Raw genomic sequence first — 20709 nt, 5'->3', positions numbered from 1 at the left:
TCTGAGCTCTGCTGTTCAGCCAGTTCTCAACCCACCTCACTGCCCACTCATCTAACCCACACTTCCTGAGCTTCCCTGTGAGGATGCTATGGGAGACAGTGTCAAAAGCCTTGCTGAAGTCAAGGTAAACATCACCCACTGCTCTCCCTTCATCTACCCAGCCAGTCATGCCACCACAGGGGCTATCAGGTTGGTCAAGCATAATCTTCCCTTGGTGAGTCCATGTTGACTACTTCTGATAATCTTCTTTTCCTCTACGTGCCTGGAGATGACCTCCAGGATGAACTGCCCCATTGCCTTTCTGGGGATGGACGTGCGGCTGACTGGCCTATAGTTTCCTGGGTCATCCTCCTTCTCAACTTTTTTGAAGACTGGAGTGACGTTGGCCTCCCTCCAGTCCTCGGGCACCTCTCCTGTCCTCCATGACCTTTCAAAGAGAGTGGCTTAGCAATAGCATCCACCAGCTCCCTCAGCACTCATGGGTGCATCCCATCGGGGCCCATGGATCTGTGGGGATCCAGTTTGCCTAGGTGATCTCTGACCCAGGCCTCCTCAACCAAGGGCAAGTCTTCCTTTCTCCAGATCTTCTCTCTCTCTCTCCTCTGGGGGCTGGGGTGCCTGAGGGCCAGCCTTAGCAGTAAAGACTGAAGCAAAGGCAGCCTTCAGTGCCTCCTCTGCATCCTGCATCACCAGGGCCCCCACCTCGTTCAGCAGTGGGCCCACAGTTTCCCCAGTCTTTCATTTACTACGGGTGCATTTGAAGAAGCCTTTCTTGTTATCCTTGACATCCCTTGCCAGATTTAGTTCCAAGCGGGCCTTGACCTTCCTCGTCACATGCCTGCATGCCCTGACAACGTTCCTATATACCTCCGAAGTGGCCAGTCCCTTTTCCACACACTTTAGGCCTCCTTCTTCCTTCTGAGGTTTTCTAGAAGCTCTTCACTCATCCATGCAGGTCTACTGGATATTTTGCTTGACTTCTTCCTCACAGGGAATCTTGCATTTGGAGGAAGTGGTACTTGAATATTGTTTGGCTCTCTTAGACCCCATTACCTTCTAGAGCCCTAACCCATGGGATTCCTCCAAGCAGGTCTTTGAAGAGGCCAAAGGTAGCTTTCCTGAAGTCCAGGGTTGTAATCCTACTTGTCCTGCTTTTACCACGCAGGATCCTGAACTCCACCATCTCATGGTCACTGCAGCCAAGGCTACCCCTAACCCTCACATCCTCAACTAGACCTTCTTTGTTCGTTAGTATAAGGTCCACCAGCACATCTTTCTTCATTGGATCCTCTACCACCTGTGTCAAAAAGTTATCCACACTTTAACCTTTTAATGTTAAAAAATGTGTAGTTCATATGAAGGAAGGTGTCTAAAGCAGCTTTTATATTTTCTTTGGCTTGATTACATCTGTCTGTGTTCCTTGTGGCCACAGGTGTATTGATAAAGCTAAATATTTTGGTCTGAATTTAATCCTTTAATGCTTATGAAGACCTGAAGACAGTTTGGGACTTGATATTTTCTATAAGTGACTGCTAATCTGTGTTTGTAAGCTAGCCTTGCATTTTGGGCACTCCATACCTACATTTATTGTCGTAAGCACCAAGCGTGGGAGCTCCTTAAAAATTTGTACAACTCTGTATATATGTGTAGATACACATACACAGTAAGTTAAAATGCATTTTGTATTTTCATGCAGTGCTTTTTAATAATATATGAAATTAAATTCCTACATTAGGCTGAAAACAGAAATAAAGGAGATGCATCACATTACACTAAGACACCATTGAATTTAAGGCATTTCTACAAGTAGATAATTATATTTTTATAGAAACCTATTTAGAAAAGAGCTCAAGAAGATAAAACCCCCTTTTTTCTTCATATTCTTTCCCCTTTAGAATGCTGTAATGAGCTATCACGATAGTTTTTCATACAAAGCACAAAATCAGTACTAAAAGTCACCAGTACAGAAAAAAAGCATATAATATATCAAAGGAACCCTATTACTTTTTATTCACCAGGAACAGCTGATACTCATTATTGTCAGATGTTATTGAAAAACATTACTTTTTATGAGAGGAAGTTGCAGTATTGTGAGTCTGTGCTTGGGTGTGCACAAGCACATATCTATAATTGCTTGAATAATTGCCAAAACCCAAACCCCTTGTCTAAAGAGAAGACTAAAATGCTATATTCAATGCTTATTTAACTCTATTAATTCCAAACAAATTACACGAGAGAACTTTTGGCTTACATTCAGTTTATTCATTAGATAGCAGCATGATACATGATTGGCCTTTATGCACAATCCATAAACCTCATTCCAGAGCTTTCTGTAATAGATAAGACAGAAGAACTCCCATGAGCCCAGTTTAAACAGATAATGTATACCTTCATTTAGATACATGCTGCGATTACTGAGAAGAGTTGACTATGGATTGAAATGAAAATGCCTGTTGAAAAATACACTGTAAAAACATGAAGCCAGGTAATGCTTGGACTTTAATTAATAATTTAGGCTATTTTTCATTAAAACATTTGGTCTTTGCAAACTTTTCTTTTTTACCATCCATGCTTTGTAAAGCCCTCTGCTGTGCATTTAATGCATTGGTCTTCAAAGAAACTGTTTCCCCGTGGTCTCATATACAAGAAAAAGTAAAATGGTAAAACTAGTTACCAAACCACAGCATCTGTTTTGAAATATTGTTCACAATTGGTAATGGAGTTCTCAATTATTAATATTTTATTCCTCAAAATTTAAATATTCAGTTCCTCTGACTGTGAGATTGGAATGCCAGTCTGGTTTATATCATTATACAATGGCTTGCTTTCAACCTTTAATTTCTATTTCTGTCATTAAAAAAAAAAAATCAAGCTAATAGATGATTTTTTTGATCCAGTCCACAAACATGGTGACTCGAACATATACTCCTGGTCGTTTGGGAAGTGCACACTTATAGCCAAATGATGTTACACCAACCAAGAACCACTTGCTACCATCTTCAGATATCAGAGGGCCACCTGAATCTCCCTGTAATATGAAATTCAAAAGTTAAAAGTGAACAGTGTCAACTCTGAATCGGAGCCTGTTTATGTTGCTTAGCACGTGTTGATCCTTAATCGTAGAGATGTTGTAGTCCTGTATGTCTTGGGCACCAGAAGTGAGATCAGTGTGATCAAGTCTTCCATGTGGAAAAGAAATCTTAAGAGTTTTTTTTTTCTCCTAAAGGATGTGATCTTAAGCTTTTATCAGTCTTCCAATACAGGACTGGATTTCAAATTTTTTGGTTTTTTTGCTTATTACGTTTAGCTCTTCATCTTTCACAAAGCCTGGGTAAATGTGTAGGATTATTTTTTAGTTTAATCTATTCAGGCAAAATGCAGTTCTATTTTCAGTTACCTTAGAGTTTCTGCAATTTCAAATTTATAGAACAAGATGGCAAGTTTGCCAGAAGAGGAGGCATTCTTTTATCACACCTCCTTCTCAATAGTTCAGCAAATGCAGCATTGCAATAGAGTGTGGGAGACCAAATTTGATTCATCCCACAGCCTGACTGGGGGATGAGTCAGCCATGAGTGTCTTGTTTTGATCAGAAAGAAAACAATGACGATTTTTCATTGTCTATTGAGTTAGATGAACTGGTATTATTTTTTTTTCTCCTCGTGGCCCTGTTAATGGAGCTTTATGGGAGAGCTCTGCAAGGACTCAGCCATTAAAATACTTCTGCCTATAACTCTAGGATGTCCGCCAAAGTCCAAAGGCTGTGACAGCAGCCTAAAAGCTGAAGCGCTTTCAGGACTCACTTTTTCATCTTTGCATATGATTGAGTGGTCACTGATCACAGCGCTGGTCACTTGTACTCTATACCAGCCTACACTGGTACGCTGCTTTTTTTCAATATGAAGTTCAGAAAGCAAAAAGGAAAGAAGAAAGCCACAGAGGCTGAAGGAATGGTAAGTGAAATTGGGCTTGCATACACTACTCCTGGCAGACTAAACTAGTCAAAGTCACTGAACCTGATGAAGGCTTAGGTTGTGAGGGCAAGGCAAGAGCAATTATGTGCGAGTACTTCTCATCAGACTTGAGAAGAACCAGCCCATCTCCATGGCTTAGCTCCATATTGCAGAAGAAAAATTACATGACATCCCACTGACTACATCCTCAAAGAGATGCAGTGTGTTATAAGAAGAGAGGGAATGGATAAAAACTAGATGCCCAGGAAGCAGCATATGAGATCAATACAAAAAGGCAGCCTCTCCAAAATACTGTGGCATCCACTTAGAAAAGGTCTACAGATTCTGGGGAAAAGCATTGCTGCTCTCCCTCTTTCCCTGCATGAAGCATTTCTGAGACTTCAATCTGGTATTTATTTCTCTGTACTCTGCTTTTCCCTAAGCATGTCCCTCTTTCCTTCATGGAATTACTCAGCAGTAATTCAAAGCTTAGTGCAGAAAATCTCCCATCCTCATATTTATCTCCCTCCATGGTTGTTTATGTCAAGATGTTACAAAGTAGATTTTTATCTTTTCAACTTGTATCCTGATAAAGTATTAAATGGGCAAAATACTGTGAGTAGAAATTACATTCATGGACAGTGATTGTCCTGGTTTTAATGATTGGAAGATCAGTGAACATTTTATTCAGTAATTAGATATGGTGTACGCTAGCAGTGGAAATGAGCTTGTTATTTACCTGACAGGAATCTACTCCTCCTATGTCATATCCCGCACAGATCATATTCTCAGTAATACTATATTCTGGCATCTGTTGTTGGCATTTTTCATTTGAAATGAGAGGGACCTCTGCTTCTTGCAGTATATCTGAAGTGGGACCTGATGAAAATACAAAGTACATTTACCTGCTGTAATAAATCTGTACATCCCGCTCGGAACACTGATGGGTTTGTTCCTATTCCAGCATGCTGGGCATGCTGCTGAGCAGCAGGAAGCCCTGCCTCACCACTGTATTATTCAGGCTTATACCCCTGTAACACAGTCACTGATTAAATGGTGCTCATTAACTGAATCCTGTCTTTCATTTGTGTAATGGGACTGAATTTGGTTATAATTAAATCAAGATTACTAAAATCAATGACTCCGAACTCACTGTAGGGAGATCTAAGGGATAATTAAGGGTTTAGGAGCTTGGATTGTCCAATGTTTCCTCACTATTCATTGTGTAACTTTGAGTATTTCAGGTTTTTACTAATTACTACCCAAAGTTTTAAATGCAATTTTTTTTTTCTTGAAAATGTAGAAGCAAATGTGTGCAAGCAACTGTGGAAGTGAAATGGCATGTTTATTATTTCACTGAGACTCCAAATCTGGATCATGTGATATAGAAACAGAACATACATTTCACACTACAGTCGGTATTCTTGGCTTCTAGGGGAAATAATTTGCACATTGTCAGAAAGAGTAATCTTCGTCCTTCCCCACCCAACATCTGGAGATAAGATGTACATATTTCATATGGAGAAAAGTAGTTACCATAACTTCTAAGGGGATTCAATAAGGTTTTTCATAATTTAATTATATTAGAAAAAATATACTTACCTAAGAAATATGGTATAAATCTATTACTTTGCTTTAGAGAGGGAACAGTGGAGGGGGATAGTTCCAAAATTTTCATATGGAGGACTAACTCTCTAAACTATTTGACCTAAGCAACCCCTGTGGAATCAGGAGCAAGCTTTCCCTCGTGGCTTCATGCCTGACATAATTTCCCAAGCAGATGACCCACCTGCATTCATAATAGTACCCCAGCCAGCAATGGAGCAGTTAATTCCTGGTAAAAACAGTTGATTTTTTTCTGGTAAGCAGAGAGGTTGTATGTAATCTGTGAATGAGAAACAAGCAATCAGTTTCAACCTCTTACCTGTATTCGAGTTTATATGAAGTCACATAAGAAAATATTAATTAATTCAAACCCACTTTTTGGGCAAGATATCCAGGAAGTACTGGCCTGACTCCAGAATGGTTAGGTTGTAAAAAACGCACAGCTACCCCATCACCCTCATATGTTTAGCACAGTTAGAGTTTTGCATAATAGAATAAATCTGGTTTATGGGAAAATAACAACTCACCTGTATATTGCACTTTGTACTGAAGGTGCATGAGAGCAATATCACTGTCTTTTGTACGCTTCATGTAATGAGGATTTATAACTATTCGATCGATGGTTTGAACTACTGTTGGAGGCCATGTCCTATCTGATTGGTCATACAAGCCAAGAACTGCTTTCCATTGAGATGGTTTTAATTGCCTCCTAGAAGTTGCAAGGAATATTCACAATTATGAACGGTTAATGACAATTTTGAAACATATGTTAGGTAAAATGCTAATCTTTAACCTCCGGGTAATTCATAACATTTGCACATTTTGTCAAAATAAACAGAATGTAGCGGGTGTGCTTAGACTGTCTTAAACATCCACACTGTAGAAATAGGTGGTTGGTTTTTTATGTTAAGCTTATAATGTATTATTTATAAAGAATTAATTAGACAGTAGTGCAGAGGAGGAAAATACATTAGCTAAATTACTATGGCTTTTTAAACACTGAAGAATACTGCTGACTGCCCACCAGGCAATTAATATTGGCCCCAGTTAGAAAATTATTATGGAATATCTAAAGAATAATAGGTCTAAAATATAATTGGAAATGCTGCAGTTTATAGACTCATAAAATTAGTCTCTTAATTTTTTTAATCTAAATTGAAAAAGATATGCTAAGACAAAATATGAGATAATCTGCATTTTCTGCTGACCTACGCATGCTGGTTTGAAGCTGTATTTAAGTTAGAGAGCTTAATTATTTGCTATTTTTTAATCAACCTCTTCATAGTTTCAAAACTATGTTTTCAGCCTGATTGCTGTACTGAATTGGTTTCTGCTGATCTTTGGGTCTGTCGTCAAGAGGTTATGTTCTAAACTAGGAGCATTTAAGTTGTATGTTCAGAATTAAGGTGTGAAACTGCAAGCTCCCACTTAGGAAAATTCCTGCAAACTCAAGATGATAAAATGAGATTTAAGTGAAAATAGAAAGGTGATTTAAGTGAAAAGGAAGTACCAAGATGGTGTGTGGTTTATTGTGTGAAAACTAAGAGGGCTTGATCCTTCTCATTTCAGTGTCTTTGTGTAGAATATAGCTCCTGTCATGCAATGAGGCAGCATTATTTTTTTGACATAGTCTCCACTGCCTTAATGATTAGCTATTTATAATGAATATTAATGTTTCTTTTCTTTTCTTTTTTTTTTTTTTTTTTGCCATTCCAGTTTCTAGGTATCATCTACAGCACTTGCTTTTATTATAGATGTTATGGAAGCAAAGTCTAGAAAATATTTAAATATGCATCACTTTGAATAGTACAACTAACGCGATCTAGAGGATATCCAATATTGCCTAATCAGTGCACATAAATCAAGATTCATTCCAATGATGCACAGTAAATCTTGATCAATCTATGCTAATATACAGGAGGAGCAGGCAACACTGAGTTTACCTTTATAAGGTGTGATGTCATCCTTTACAGCACTGGCAGAGATTCAACTAATTAATGGAGGCCCATATTAATTATGGGTGAAGTGGAAGCGCTCAGTATTAATACCATATATTTAAAGTGCAGTTCTTCATTATTGAGAAAATGCTGCTTAGTTTCCATGATTCTCCGGTTTAAAGTAAGGACTGAGGATTTACCAGAAAGTAAAGGAGCCTTTAGCTGAGCCCACAAGTGATTCAAAACACAGTAATTAAACAGTGAGCTAGCTGTTAATTTTTTTATATCAGTGCCACAAATTATTCATAATCTGATACCTCCTTAGTGAAGCTGCACATAAAACAAGTGTTTCATCATCATTAAAATCAAAAATAAAAGATATGGCATGGATGTCATATGGTCATCTCAGCTAGTTGGAAAGATGCCCCGGAGTCAGCAGACAGAAAAAGGCATTTGTGAATCTATATTAACTTCATTCTAAAATAAACATCAAGAAGCCCTCTAGAAAGTGCCCCTCCCCAGTGATTTCAGTATGAACCTTTGAAAGTGTGTTTTGCTTTCTACAGGATTGACTGATGGCTCAGGTCACACTTAACCCAGCTTTACTGATGACTGTCTACCATTTGAATACTTGCGTGTTGTGGGAGTATCAGAATGTGTTAGGTGTTAGCTTATGAGTGCAATGAACGTTACCCATATACGCAGTGTGCTGCCGTTATCAGCCATTCATCACCAATAAGGGAAGCTCCACAAACAGGTCTGGAATTAAAATGGAGTGAAACTATCCAAGGCCAAGCCTCTCTTCTGGCATCACTTCCACCTACAATCCTTGTTCCATTGTTCTGAGGTACCAGGTGTTTTCCACAAGCTAAAATTAAAAAAAACCCACTAAAATAATTGTAGATTTTTAGGGGGATATAGCATGTTTTGTTAGACTAGCTAGTGTTCTTGGAAAAATAGGCTTTGCAGTATCTGAACTGCTATTAAAAAATACTATTACTGTGGAAAAATGTATCATGTTTTATAGCTGAAATCAAGATGCAACTTAATAACTTGGATTTAGATGTGTTCTTTCCTCACGCCTTCTGGATGTTTTATATATGTTTTCAGTATAGTCCCATGTGTAGTGTATACACTTAACTCTGAAAACAAGTGAAGACTGTAAATTTTCCTGCGTTTATATCATTACAAGTATAGCTTTTATGCCCTTATTTACCCTTCCCTAACCTTTCAATTCAAACTATAAACATTAGGCCTTTTGGACTAAACAAACTGATTTCTGTGTGAAATATTCCCAGGGTATGTGTACTTACGTTTAATGTTACATTGCAGATGAACCACCAGGTTGTTCAAACAGTGTTCTCTAGAATGAAAATACAATTAAATCACAAGTATCTGCACACCAGGTAACACTAAATGACTGTCAAATACACTATGTACGCACACACACAAATATATAAAAGTATATAAGCATGTACATACTTAATAAGTACATTAGTTTATCATTATCAAACGTAATATTTTGTCCTACATGTTTTAATTATATTTAATTATAAATATACAACATTATACTATATATAATATTAAATGTACATATTCCTCTTCAATGGATGCTTAATTGATGTATGTTGTGGAAATAAAAGCAGACTCCCCTTGTGTTTTAGGGAAATAAGTCTTCTGTCTGTGACAGATTCTCAAAAAAAAATATAACTGCATATGGTATTTTTTCTACCTTTTGAGATGTTTTCAATACCTTGCCACTAGAGATCAGTGTGACCAAAGAATTTAAGATGTTCATTTGATATCACTGTATCTTTTTCCTAAGATTATAATGCACTGTAAAATAGATAGATGCACATACAGGTTAGAAATTATTTAGCAGAGATATAAAGCCGGAGTCTGAAGAGCACAAGACCACAGATCAAAACTACTCAAGCATTTCTGATACCCAGAGGTTTTAAGATTATCTTCATTGCTTGCAATGAATCTGAACACTTGGGACAGTGTGTGTGCTAGCAATTTAAATCTGATACACACAGAAATATATCAGAGGAGAAAAAAAGTCTGACAAAGGCTAGTTTGCAGTAAGCATTTCCACATCATTTTTTAAATAGAAAAAAGGAAGGATATTTTAAACATGATATGGTATTATGTATTCCTTACTATGTTTGCTCTAAAATTTGATCTCTGTTGTGAGGGGAATAATGAATGATGTGACTCAGAAGTTTCGCAATGGCATAGTGGTGCAGGAAGGGCAAGTGGGAACTGTAACCACCCCTCAATTCCCCAGTTAAATCTTCACTACAGGGGCAGTAAGAATGAGATATACCTCCAGCCCTGAATAGTGTCTCATTGCTATTTTCCACTTCAAGATAGATGCATAATTTTAAAGTTGTAATTTAAAAAGTGGAAAACAAATTCTGTAATTTGTATTCAAATTTGTATTGACTTTATAAGGGTGTCCCTTCTTGGTGAGACAACCATCAGGGAGGACAATCAGAAATGCATGAACCCACAGGAAACCAATACCATCTTCTTCATAAACTTCATAGCAACTAAATACTCTTGACCAAGCTCCCTCCATAAGCTTTAAAAGGGTGGTCAGTGATACTGTATATTAGCTCCTTTATCTGTCTCTGCACTTTCTCTTAGGCAGATGTGTAAACTAGCTGAACTAGTATCCATCATGTCAGATTTGTCCCTATTTTTTTACAATGGAGCAGGGAGTTGCATGTAATGAGGGTCTTTGTCCCACCACCAGTACCTACTGATTGCTTTAGTAGAAATTACTTCATGGGCTTCTGCTTTTCCTCCTTTCTAAAGCTATCTCACATGACGAAAACTACTTCCTTGCCTGCACTTCAATTCACCAGTCCTCAGCTGCCTCTGGGTCAGCACAGAGGAGTCCAAAAGGCAACAGAGGCATTGCATGTGCTGAATGCCCATCCTGTGTGCCTCTCTGAGTGTCATTATGAAGCAGCATGTCAGGCAGAAATCTGGAGTAGCTGGGATATCTGTGAGTATGATCTTCACTTTGGACTGGCAAAAGTAATTATTCCCATGGAATCTGCTCACATATATCTTCAAGGCAGGATTTTGCTCTTTTACGAATTTATCCTACCAAGAAATACATTACCTAAAGGCATCAGAGAACAGTTTTGCTGTCTCTGCCACCACAGCTTTCGAGTCCTATTATATGTGCCCTCCTTTGCTTCAAATGGTAGTTACGCTTGAATAAAGACCAAAGACAATGTGAGAAATACATTTTATAATTTGATTAACAGTTAGTGAATTTGTGTTTTTTAAATTATCAAATCTTTGTGATCTTTCTATCGTTCATTCTATGTACAAAAAAGCGTGCAAATCTGTAATGGTGTCACCCTGCAAAATGATTCCTATCAGCTGTCCAGATGAAACATGGTAAAAGATTTCTGCAACAGAAATAGAACTAAGATGAATGAACTTATTCCATTTCCTCCTGCATTAATCACTTCTTAGTGTTTAACAGATATTACAGAAGACATCTTTAAATCATTACTGCTCTTTAAGATCTCTTGTGGCAACGATGGTTTAGACATCCACTCCAGAAAAAAAAAAAAGCTTGCAATGATATTCCATTAGTTTAAGATACTTTCACCACCAGTGAGAATGATAAATGTTTGGGATTAACAGAGTATGATTAGAACATAAAATGTATCTTTTTAAAGATAGATTTTTGCTATAGATAAATGACAGCATGGCAAATTAAGAGTTCTCTCCTGCTTTGTTTCTATGTGGTATGTTTATGAAGGAAACCTGAAAAAACATGGACTTTTGCCATCCTCAACATGGTTTCAGCATTTTAGGAATTAGACAGTAATTTTCTGCCTCAGTGCTTTTGGTAAGGTTCCAGGAAAATATGTATAATAAGCCCTGTTATAAGCAGAAAGACAGTAATTGAAATCACTATATATTTTTATTTAATTTAATTTAATTTAATTTAATTTAATTTAATTTAATTTTATTTTATTTTATTTTATTTTATTTTATTTTATTTTATTTTATTTTATTTTATTTTATGATGGCAAGCCTTTCTCCTTTTGGAGATGTACTGTAAATCCCAGAATTTCATGAGAATATAATCCTATGCTAACGTTATGTTTTTATTTAATCTACAAGAAACTCTACCAGGTTTTAGGACCCTTCAGAATCACTTCAGCTGTTATTTGGACTGCAAAAGATTAGAATATAATAAAGTGTATTCCAAGGATCATCTCATCTAATGATTCACTTCTAAATGTGAAGACAAATCCAAAAGTCATTTGTGAGTGGAACTAATTTGTCTAAATATAGATACCTGTCTGTGGATTGCTTACGTTAGCAATCCACGCTAAGTCCTAAGTCTGTATCAGTAAAGTCAATGGATTATAGAGTGTAACTCATCATATTTCAAGAGATGCCTGCATGGATCTCAATTTGGAGAGCTTATTTTTGTCTGTTGATTCCAGAGAGAACCTAGTGTGATAACTGCTATATAACCATGGGTGAATGCCACTCTATTTTAATTCTTCTACTGTATTGTGTATTCATAATTTAGAGATTTCTAGATAAAAAATATTTTGTAAAAATAGCAGTACGTATCATTTCCACAGTAAATGTATAAAGACTTCACTTAGGATTGTGCTGAACGCTAGCTAAAAAAGTAGCAAGTATCTCTCTCCTAAATTCACAATAGATGGACAAGAATGGAAGGGGGAAGAGTGAGTTGCCCAATGTTACACAGAATCGACAGAGAACAAAACCTAGATATCTTTATAGTCCAGACCTCATACAGAATCGTGTTACCTCTCAGATAAAATTGAGCTAGAAATTAGTGTATAAATGATCACTATTATACTTTAAGCTATCCTTTGTATGAGGAAGAAACCTCACTCTACCTACCTTTTTGTAAATATTAGGCTGTGGTTAGCTGCCTCGGTGATGTTGACAAACGGGCCATCTCCAGTGAATAATACAGTTGATGACATATTTGCATCCCTGGAAGGAAAAGACACACAAGCATATTTTTAGATATTTATCCTGTTCCACCAGTGGAGGAATGTTTGGAAAATGATTATGCTGGTGGAATAAACGGCATCATTTTTTTCCTGAAATAAAGCTTTTTGAGGCTTGAAACTCAACGGATTAAAATGCAGCTCACATACTTTCACTCTTGCATCTTATTCTTAGATTTCTAATGCTACAATAATATTGAGAGAGACAGAAATTATTTTAAAGCAATAGATTATCTATTTCTGCTTTTCTGTGCCACAATGAAGGGTTCGCAGTACCAATTCTTAAATATATGGAGCTAAAACTTAGTATGCAACCCAGAACCATAATAGCTGAACCTTGGAATATCACAATTTTGGTTTTCTGAGAGGGAGTAATTACATTGATACTATACTTCTGTGCCTAGAGAAGAAATAAAACTAGATATTATGAAGAATCTAATGGAATAAATGCTACCTTCCTTAGAAGTTAAGCTTCACCTTGTAGATCTGTTGAAATCAAAATAACTGTGGAATAAGACAAGGATATCATGTTTGCTATTGAACAGGATAGTTCCTCTGAAGTGGGGTATACGCCTCAACTCACTATTTTTGTAACAATGTCCTTTCGAAGACCAAGTGTTCTGTGTAATATTGGTGAGATAAATTGTTTTGATGTTTACAACCCATATCCAGATGTATTTTATAGCCCATTCTGCATCACATACTTTGTGATACTGCATATGGCCAGCTTGGGACACACACCCAAGAAACATATCTGCATTCTCTTGAGAAAGTGTGGGGAAAAAGATAGCTGTGGTCAGACTACATAATTTTTCTAGGGGGTGACAGCCTACTCCCACCTGACCCTTTAGCTGACCCTTTAGCTACGCGTATCTCAAGAGCAAGAAGGGAACCATTTGTACAGGTTTAATATACAAAGAGCACCTGTGTATCAAGGAAGTACCATCTCTTCAAGTGCAGTAAATCTCATCCTCCTGGGAAGTATGAATTCGAGAATCTGCCTGGAAATCTGCTGTGTATGGAGAATAAGACTAGGCATAGGAGAAAGGAGGTGTTCCATAGCCCTGTTATGCCACTGGGAGAGCTGTATGACCCACCCTACTGAAAAGTTGTTACTGCAACATTTCTCAACCTGGAAATGACAAAACCCACTTAATTTTGTTTCTAGATATATGTGCAGCCTAGTGTACAGACTTTTTTTTTTTCAATATGGAACCCTAGTATACTAATGTGTACTTCAGAGAGTCCCCCAGAACCCTGATGACCTTTTAGATGGTCCAGGGGGAGTAGTAAAGCGCCATCTCAGATAGGTAGAGTCAAATTCTAGAATGAGAAACTTCACTGAGACCAGTATAATCACCGAGCTATGGTAAATGCAAATGTGTGTAAAACTCACTAAGTTGTTTCTTGGGAAAGTCACTGAGCAGGAGCTTTTACCAACATAAAAAATGAACATGCCACCAGTAAAAGCTTACAGTATGTACATTTATGACTATTATACCAGGAAACTTCAGCTGAATGCATATGTATTTTACTAGATTACTGTAATAGACCCTGGAATAGGGCAAACACTATAAACCTTCTAAGTCAAATCTTCCACCCACCCCATAATACTTGTGAAGATCTCTCATCTCAGCATCTTTCTTGGTCTTTTTTCAGCAAAGACTGAGCAAACTATTTCCCACTTTTCTGGGGTTTTTGTGTTTTTGTTGTTGGGGTTTTTTTTTTGTGTGTGTTTTTTTTTTGTTTGTTTGTTTTAATGCTGAAAATTCTGGATTACAGTCTGGAACTTCTCTGAGCTTCTCTGTAATCACAGGGGCTTTATTAAGGTTCCCCAGCTTTTTGAAATAAAATCTACGCCCTTCTTTGAGAGAAACTTTGATAATTTCATTTAGTTTTTTAGTGCGCTGAAGCACACACAACTAGAAATCTGTAAGGTTTATGAGTGACCACAGAAATCAATCTGCTACTCTTTTAATTAAATTATTGGTAAATGATGAAGGTTAAGCATTTCTGTAAGAAATGTATAAGAAATGCATAAGAAATTGTACACTTTTCCTGGAGATATTCAGTTTAGTAACAAGAATATAGTTTGTTCTGCAGGTCCAGAAATGCAGTGTCACAGCTTTTTAATTTCTGTATATGAAAATGATCTTTTAGAGATATTGCAGGTTATGACAAGAATGGCTTCTAAGAGGCTGAGGTGGTAAGTAACCCTCATTCCATTTGACATGCTCACTAGGCAAAACTTACAGAAAACTACAGAGAGTAGCCTTAGAAGTTTCTTACACACAGATGTACAGAGATACCTGTGCAGTAAATTCCTCAGATATGATCAGCCCTCAAGTATCTAAATACTCTATGGATCACTATGATTTCAGTCTCCAACTCTCTTTCAGATGTGCTCAGTAACAATAAGCGGTTTCAAATGTTGGGAAAGATTCAGATGATGTGGTACCATGCTGAAAATGGTAAGGATAACAGAATAAGGATAGAAGTGCATTTGTCTGATAGCAATAATGCTCTTCCCTGTTTAAAAAAAGAAAACCCAACACCCCAAAACCAAAACACCATAAAGAATAAAATATGTTCACTCATTTTGTAATTCATTGTTTAGTTCTCAGGCTGTGGGATGTTTGCAGTTTGTTTAACGTGTGTTTGAGACACAGGGCAGTGTTTCTGTTACATCAACTGATTTTCTGACAGAAAACAAGCAATAAAGAATAGTAGAAAATTCCAAACAGTGAACACTTTATTTGGCATAAAAAACTGTTCACATGTGGATTCATATGATGAGCTGCTGTTTTCTAAATGCTTGCATGCACACAATTTTTTATAGAAAAATTTGCAAATGATAAATAAAAGTAACCTCTCTACTTTCTGGATTTGAAAGGAATCTTCTTAAGCAATGGGTTTAAGCCAAGCTTACTAGCAGTGTCTGATCCTAAGTGAAGTTGTGGACCTACAAATCCCAAAAAATCATGGGAGATTCCTCCTGTGGCTTTCAGGTCAAAGTGCACATTATTACTTGGTGACAACTGACATGAAATTAAGTCCATCACCAAATTATTAGGACTGTGCTAATTCTGGTCCTCAGTGCTGCAAACATACACTGAGAATCGTCTTCTTTCTTGCATCCAGCACATGACTCTCATTGGCTCTACAGCAGAGTAAGATCATGCTATCTCTTTATCCATCCTAATTTATCCATCAGAATAAAATTTTTTCATGCATAAATTTTGAGGGATCATTTCCACCCCTTTCAGGCCGTATGTTATATTCTCAGCCCACTGGAGAACCTGGGTCTGACAGTCAAAGACAGGATTTTCTGAGGCATCTCAAGGAGCTACGCATGTAGCTACTACTGACCATTCATAAGCGGGGAGGATGAAAACCTAATTGACCTGCAAATCTCAAACAAGACATTGTATTACAATGAATTAATTTCCTTCTCCATATTTTTGCAAGTTCCTGAAGAAAATAGACTGCAGGGTTGAAAGCAAGTCCTAAACTCTCAGTCTTTGTTGGACTTTCAGCTATGGCAGAATTGCAAGGTCTGTCCCCATTCCGAGCTACAATTCAGAAGAGACCCAGCTGGCTCTGGTCCCAGAGAAACAAGCATGTTTCAAACCAGACCAGTAGAATGGTAAAAAGCTCAATGCATTATTTTGTTGGTTAAAGAAAAAATGATGCTGACAATACTCAGATTTTAACAGTGTTGTCAGATGCACACAGTTACAAGCGCAAGCTGAGCAAAGGATCTTGTTCAGGTTTCTAAAGAGCATCAATTTGTGCACCTTGCACCTCAGACTCATTAAGAATATTTGTGAATGATTTGCCTAAGCTATATTTTGTAGATGAACACACAGGCATGCCTCCAGATTTGCATCCTGTTTGGCACGTATCACAAATGCAACAGTCAAATATTTGAGAAATGAAGGCAAAAGGATTCACATGTGTGATTTATTAGAATCTGTGTGGAACATTGTACTTTCTAGCCCAGCTACATAAATAATCAGGATATGCTACAGGACTCCTATCATTTCAGTTCTTTTAATAAATTAAACTGTAAATGAGACTAGCAAATATATAAGCAATTAACAGCAAAAGTAAATTGTCCTAGATGAACCTTAGCCTCTTTCTGTAATAAAGCATGATTCTAAGTAATTGTTTAATATAGGAGCATGAGCTATAGCCTGCTCAAGATCTGTTATTACAAACATCCATTTAGTAACAAATATGGTGCCACTTATTAATAGATATGCCGCTACAGGGGGATTTATGGAAAGCAGAAATAGCACAATGCTTACAGGAGATATACATATGTAGCTATATGAGAATTTTATCATATTCTGGTAAGATCAGTAACAGCAGTAGCACCCAGGATGTGAGAATGTGATACAATTTAGTTTGAAAAATACTTTTTCTTGACAATGGGAATAGGTAATAAATGGAGAAATGGAGTTAAAAAGAAGTAACTAGGAGACTTAATAGGAATTTTTTTAGCAAGTATATCCGACTAGTTTATAGGGACAAACTGAAACATATTGCCACAAAATTTTACGAGACAAAAGCATAAGTAATTTTTAAAAGGTAATAGAAAGTACCATGGAAGACAAAATTCACTGAAGCTTATAGAATATAAAAATGTAAACTAAATCAATAAGCCACAAAATGACTAGTGTCCAGAAATTATAGGGGGAAAGGAGGCAGTGGAGGGTGAGAAAGAATCAGAGGAAGAAGGCTAGTGGCCACTGTAAAGGACAAGGTGTTTGACTAGAAGAGCATTTAGTTATAGTTTGTACATTCTTATATGCATGCATAAATGAGATAGCTGCATACATCAATCACAATCAGGATTTGTGCATGCAGGTATCTGATATTTACATAAATGCAGTACCTACCCAAAGGGAAAAAAAAGGTAAGAAACCAAACCATCACACATTCATCCAATGATTAAATGTATTTCAAATAACACTTGGATATTTTTCTAAGTCCTCCTAACTCCATGATTTATACAATTAATTTATCAGAAGGGCATTTGCAGGCATCCTACTTTGGTCAGAGACCAACATAATGAATTGCAAGCGTAGAATTTAATTTTATTATTACTTGGATGAGTGACATTCCCTAAAAACCTTAGCACTGCAGGAAAGCTATTTATTATTCAGAGAATGGCAGTGAAGTTGCATACAGTGTAAGTAAGTCCAGCATTTAGGCCATAAATTTTACCATAGATTGAAAAATACAACACTTCTGCACTCAACCCTCACAACCTTTTCCCTGGAAATTCTGCTGAACAGTGACTGAAGCCAATCTATTTTTTCAGTCATATACTTCCCTTATCTCTCTGCCATCTAAGTATACCTCAAGAGAAATACAGTTCGCGCTCCCAACAGCTCAGGTCTAATGATATGTGTGTTATGTATTGGGAATGCAATAGCAGACTACCAAAGTGATTATCTTGAATTTACTGGAAATGAATATTAGTATGACAGCAGAGAAGCCAAGGCTGCTGCTTGCTCCAGCTTTCTCCTTGAACCAGCCTCATAAAAGTGAACATGTAAATGATGACATAAAGTGATAGAAGGCTAATACCTCCATATCAGTCTCCCAATGTTCTCCAGTATGTATCCTCATGCCTAATCTGCCATCTTCAGAGTCATCAATCCCGTAACGAATGTCGTCAAAACAGGGTTTGCAACACTTACAAATTAGTTGGCACCCAAGCACTTCACTTGCCACATGAAAATACCTTTGCCGATTTTTGAGTGGTAAAGACACCAGTAAAATTATGACGAAAACACCAATATACTGACTCAACAAATCTGCAAACAAGTTACAAGGACAATGAATACTTTTCACTCACCCTAATCCCAGCATCTGGCAAACACTGTCTGAAATCTGTTCATTCCAATCATCTGCACATGCCAGGTACCACGTGTTCCCAATCCGAGCCTGTACCAGCCCTTCAGTGCTCAGAGAACCATTAATCAATCTCACTGTAGATCAAAAGGGACAGAAGTATTTTAGATAGGTGGTAAATCACACTCCCCCCACCCCAAGCAAATGGAAATATAATATAAACAGATTTATTATTACCAGCAAAGAACAAAAAGATGTTAAAATACATTACAGTGGTAATAAACCCATATCTCCAGTATGTTGTGTTCCCACAGGAAGGAAATGTTATTGCTGTCTCCTTCTGTATTTCTACCACAGGAGAGTTTCATACCCTGTATTTTGCAAATATCTCACAAATAGACAATAAACAGTACATTTTCCATCAACTCTAACCAATGTTTTTTCTTAGCAAACATTATGTAATTTCCAGATACCGTGTGAAGCTTTAGCTACATGATGCCCAGTAACATTGTTTGGAAATAACATTAATACCAGAGATGACAGAAAAATTTGATTTTCCAGTTCCAATTGCTATGAGAATTTTCACTGCTTTCATTGCAACTTTAGTTAAAACACACAAATAATAAAAGCTCCCTGAAAACCAATCTTTCTGTCAAAACTTTTCCCAAAACAAAATAATCAGAACAAAAATTCAGAAACTCATAAAGTATTTGGTGAAGAAAAAAATCTTATGCTATTGGCATAGGAACCTTGGAAGTTGGACCATAAGGTTTAAGAAGGTCATAAGAATCCCATATATATATCTCAGGAGCTACAGCTGCATTTGAGAGAGATCACAGTTATCGCCAGCATAGAGTAGGGGACAACAAACAATGTATCTGAAATTTACTGGTTGCAAAAATATTCTTTTTTTAAAAATCTTAGTTGTCCAGAAAACCTTTTTCCACCAAAATATTTCCACAAAAAAGTAAAGTGTACCCACTTCAGCAAAAAAAAAAGATAATAAAAATTACATTTTTAGAAATGCCTCTTTGACACCCAGAGTGCATGAATGAAAGAAGTGATATACAGCGTTTAACTAACAGTAAACCTCAGGCATAAGGAATTTTTGAGCAGTCTTGAAAAATCTCAGAATTGTCTGCACTGCAAGATTTCTCTGAATTACTTTTAATACCTTTCCTCTCTTCTACTTGAACTATAATTCCTTTTCCTTTTTCCTCATCAGATCCATGTTCTTCTCCAAACACACTGATGGTAAGGAATAAAAGAGTCATTGAGCACTCAACAGCTGCTTAATTCAAATGTCATATATTTTAGAATTCTGCAAATGAAGAGTTATCCTATATCTTTTCTTTGTAGTCCCTGGGAAGTTTCAGAAGTTGAAGTATTTGAAAATAACAGTTTGTCTACTTCAAATTGCCACTTCTGATAAGAAATTGAAATTGGTTTCTGGAAAATGAGCAAGACTTTTGGACACTGAAAAGATTCAATGTGAGGATGTCTAATCGAATTTTCATTTTATTTTAAGGCTTATATTGATTCAGCCAATGTTTGCATTAAATGAGTTTTTGGAAAAAATTCTCCCAGTCCTTTAACGTGAGGCTATTTGTTATGAAGTAATAGACAATCTATGGCAAAATAAATCTTTGGGAAAAAGTACATCACGTTAATGTAGGTGATGGTTACCTTTCTCAGATCTTCTTTAGCAATGGCTACAAAAAACTATTCAAGTCCTTTTTGCTTAAGAAGAAGCTGAAGTGAATTTTATTCTATGCATTTTAAAGGAAGAATATGTTTGCAACAAAATAGCTAATTGCACTAATGCAAAGAGTGAATCCGTGCCTTCAGACATACTTATAAGTATTTAAATATGTCACATATACATATATATGTGCATGTAAAAGGTGTTGAAATAAGTGAGAATTGTCAGCACACATCCCAGGACATATCTGGTCCCTAGCAGTCCTCTTTAAAACAAAGTAAGAGGCTGTTGTACTAGGCTTAAAAGCCCTCTTTTAACTCTTCCAGTAAGTGCTCCATAATAGATTGCCAGAACAGCACTTTGTCAGAAACAGCAATTTAATTCCTGTGCTAGGCCCAGCATAGTTTTAACATCAACTTTACATTTAAATTATTGTTTAGAGAATGCTATTTCCATGTTATGTGAAATGAAGCCATATACTGTACACCTACATTCTGGAAAAGAAAAATTTTAGCAGAGGACTAAGCAGTAGCAGCTGTTGGTTTCCTTGTTGTAGGAACGTGCACATCCACAGTGACCGATGGATGCTGCTTTTGCAGCTATGCCATCGCTTCTT

At 36.8% G+C, this 20709-nt stretch overlaps 1 protein-coding gene across 1 annotated transcript in view; it reads right to left on the bottom strand.

The window, feature by feature from the left end:
* Positions 1-2827: 2827 nt before the first annotated feature.
* TMPRSS15 (transmembrane serine protease 15) overlaps positions 2828-20709 on the bottom strand; it is a 59998-nt gene continuing 42116 nt past the window's right edge. Inside the window, 8 exon segments of the mRNA XM_075084515.1 lie at positions 2828-3028; positions 4691-4830; positions 5741-5836; positions 6084-6265; positions 8187-8361; positions 8807-8856; positions 12414-12509; positions 18396-18528. Of these exon segments, the coding sequence (XP_074940616.1) occupies positions 2828-3028; positions 4691-4830; positions 5741-5836; positions 6084-6265; positions 8187-8361; positions 8807-8856; positions 12414-12509; positions 18396-18528 (1073 nt within the window).

Source organism: Phalacrocorax aristotelis, chromosome 1, assembly GCF_949628215.1.
Source record: "Phalacrocorax aristotelis chromosome 1, bGulAri2.1, whole genome shotgun sequence".
NCBI classification, from domain to species: Eukaryota; Metazoa; Chordata; class Aves; order Suliformes; family Phalacrocoracidae; genus Phalacrocorax; species Phalacrocorax aristotelis.
The sequence above is the reverse complement of the archived record's forward strand: the minus strand, read 5'-3'. Positions and strand labels throughout refer to the sequence as shown.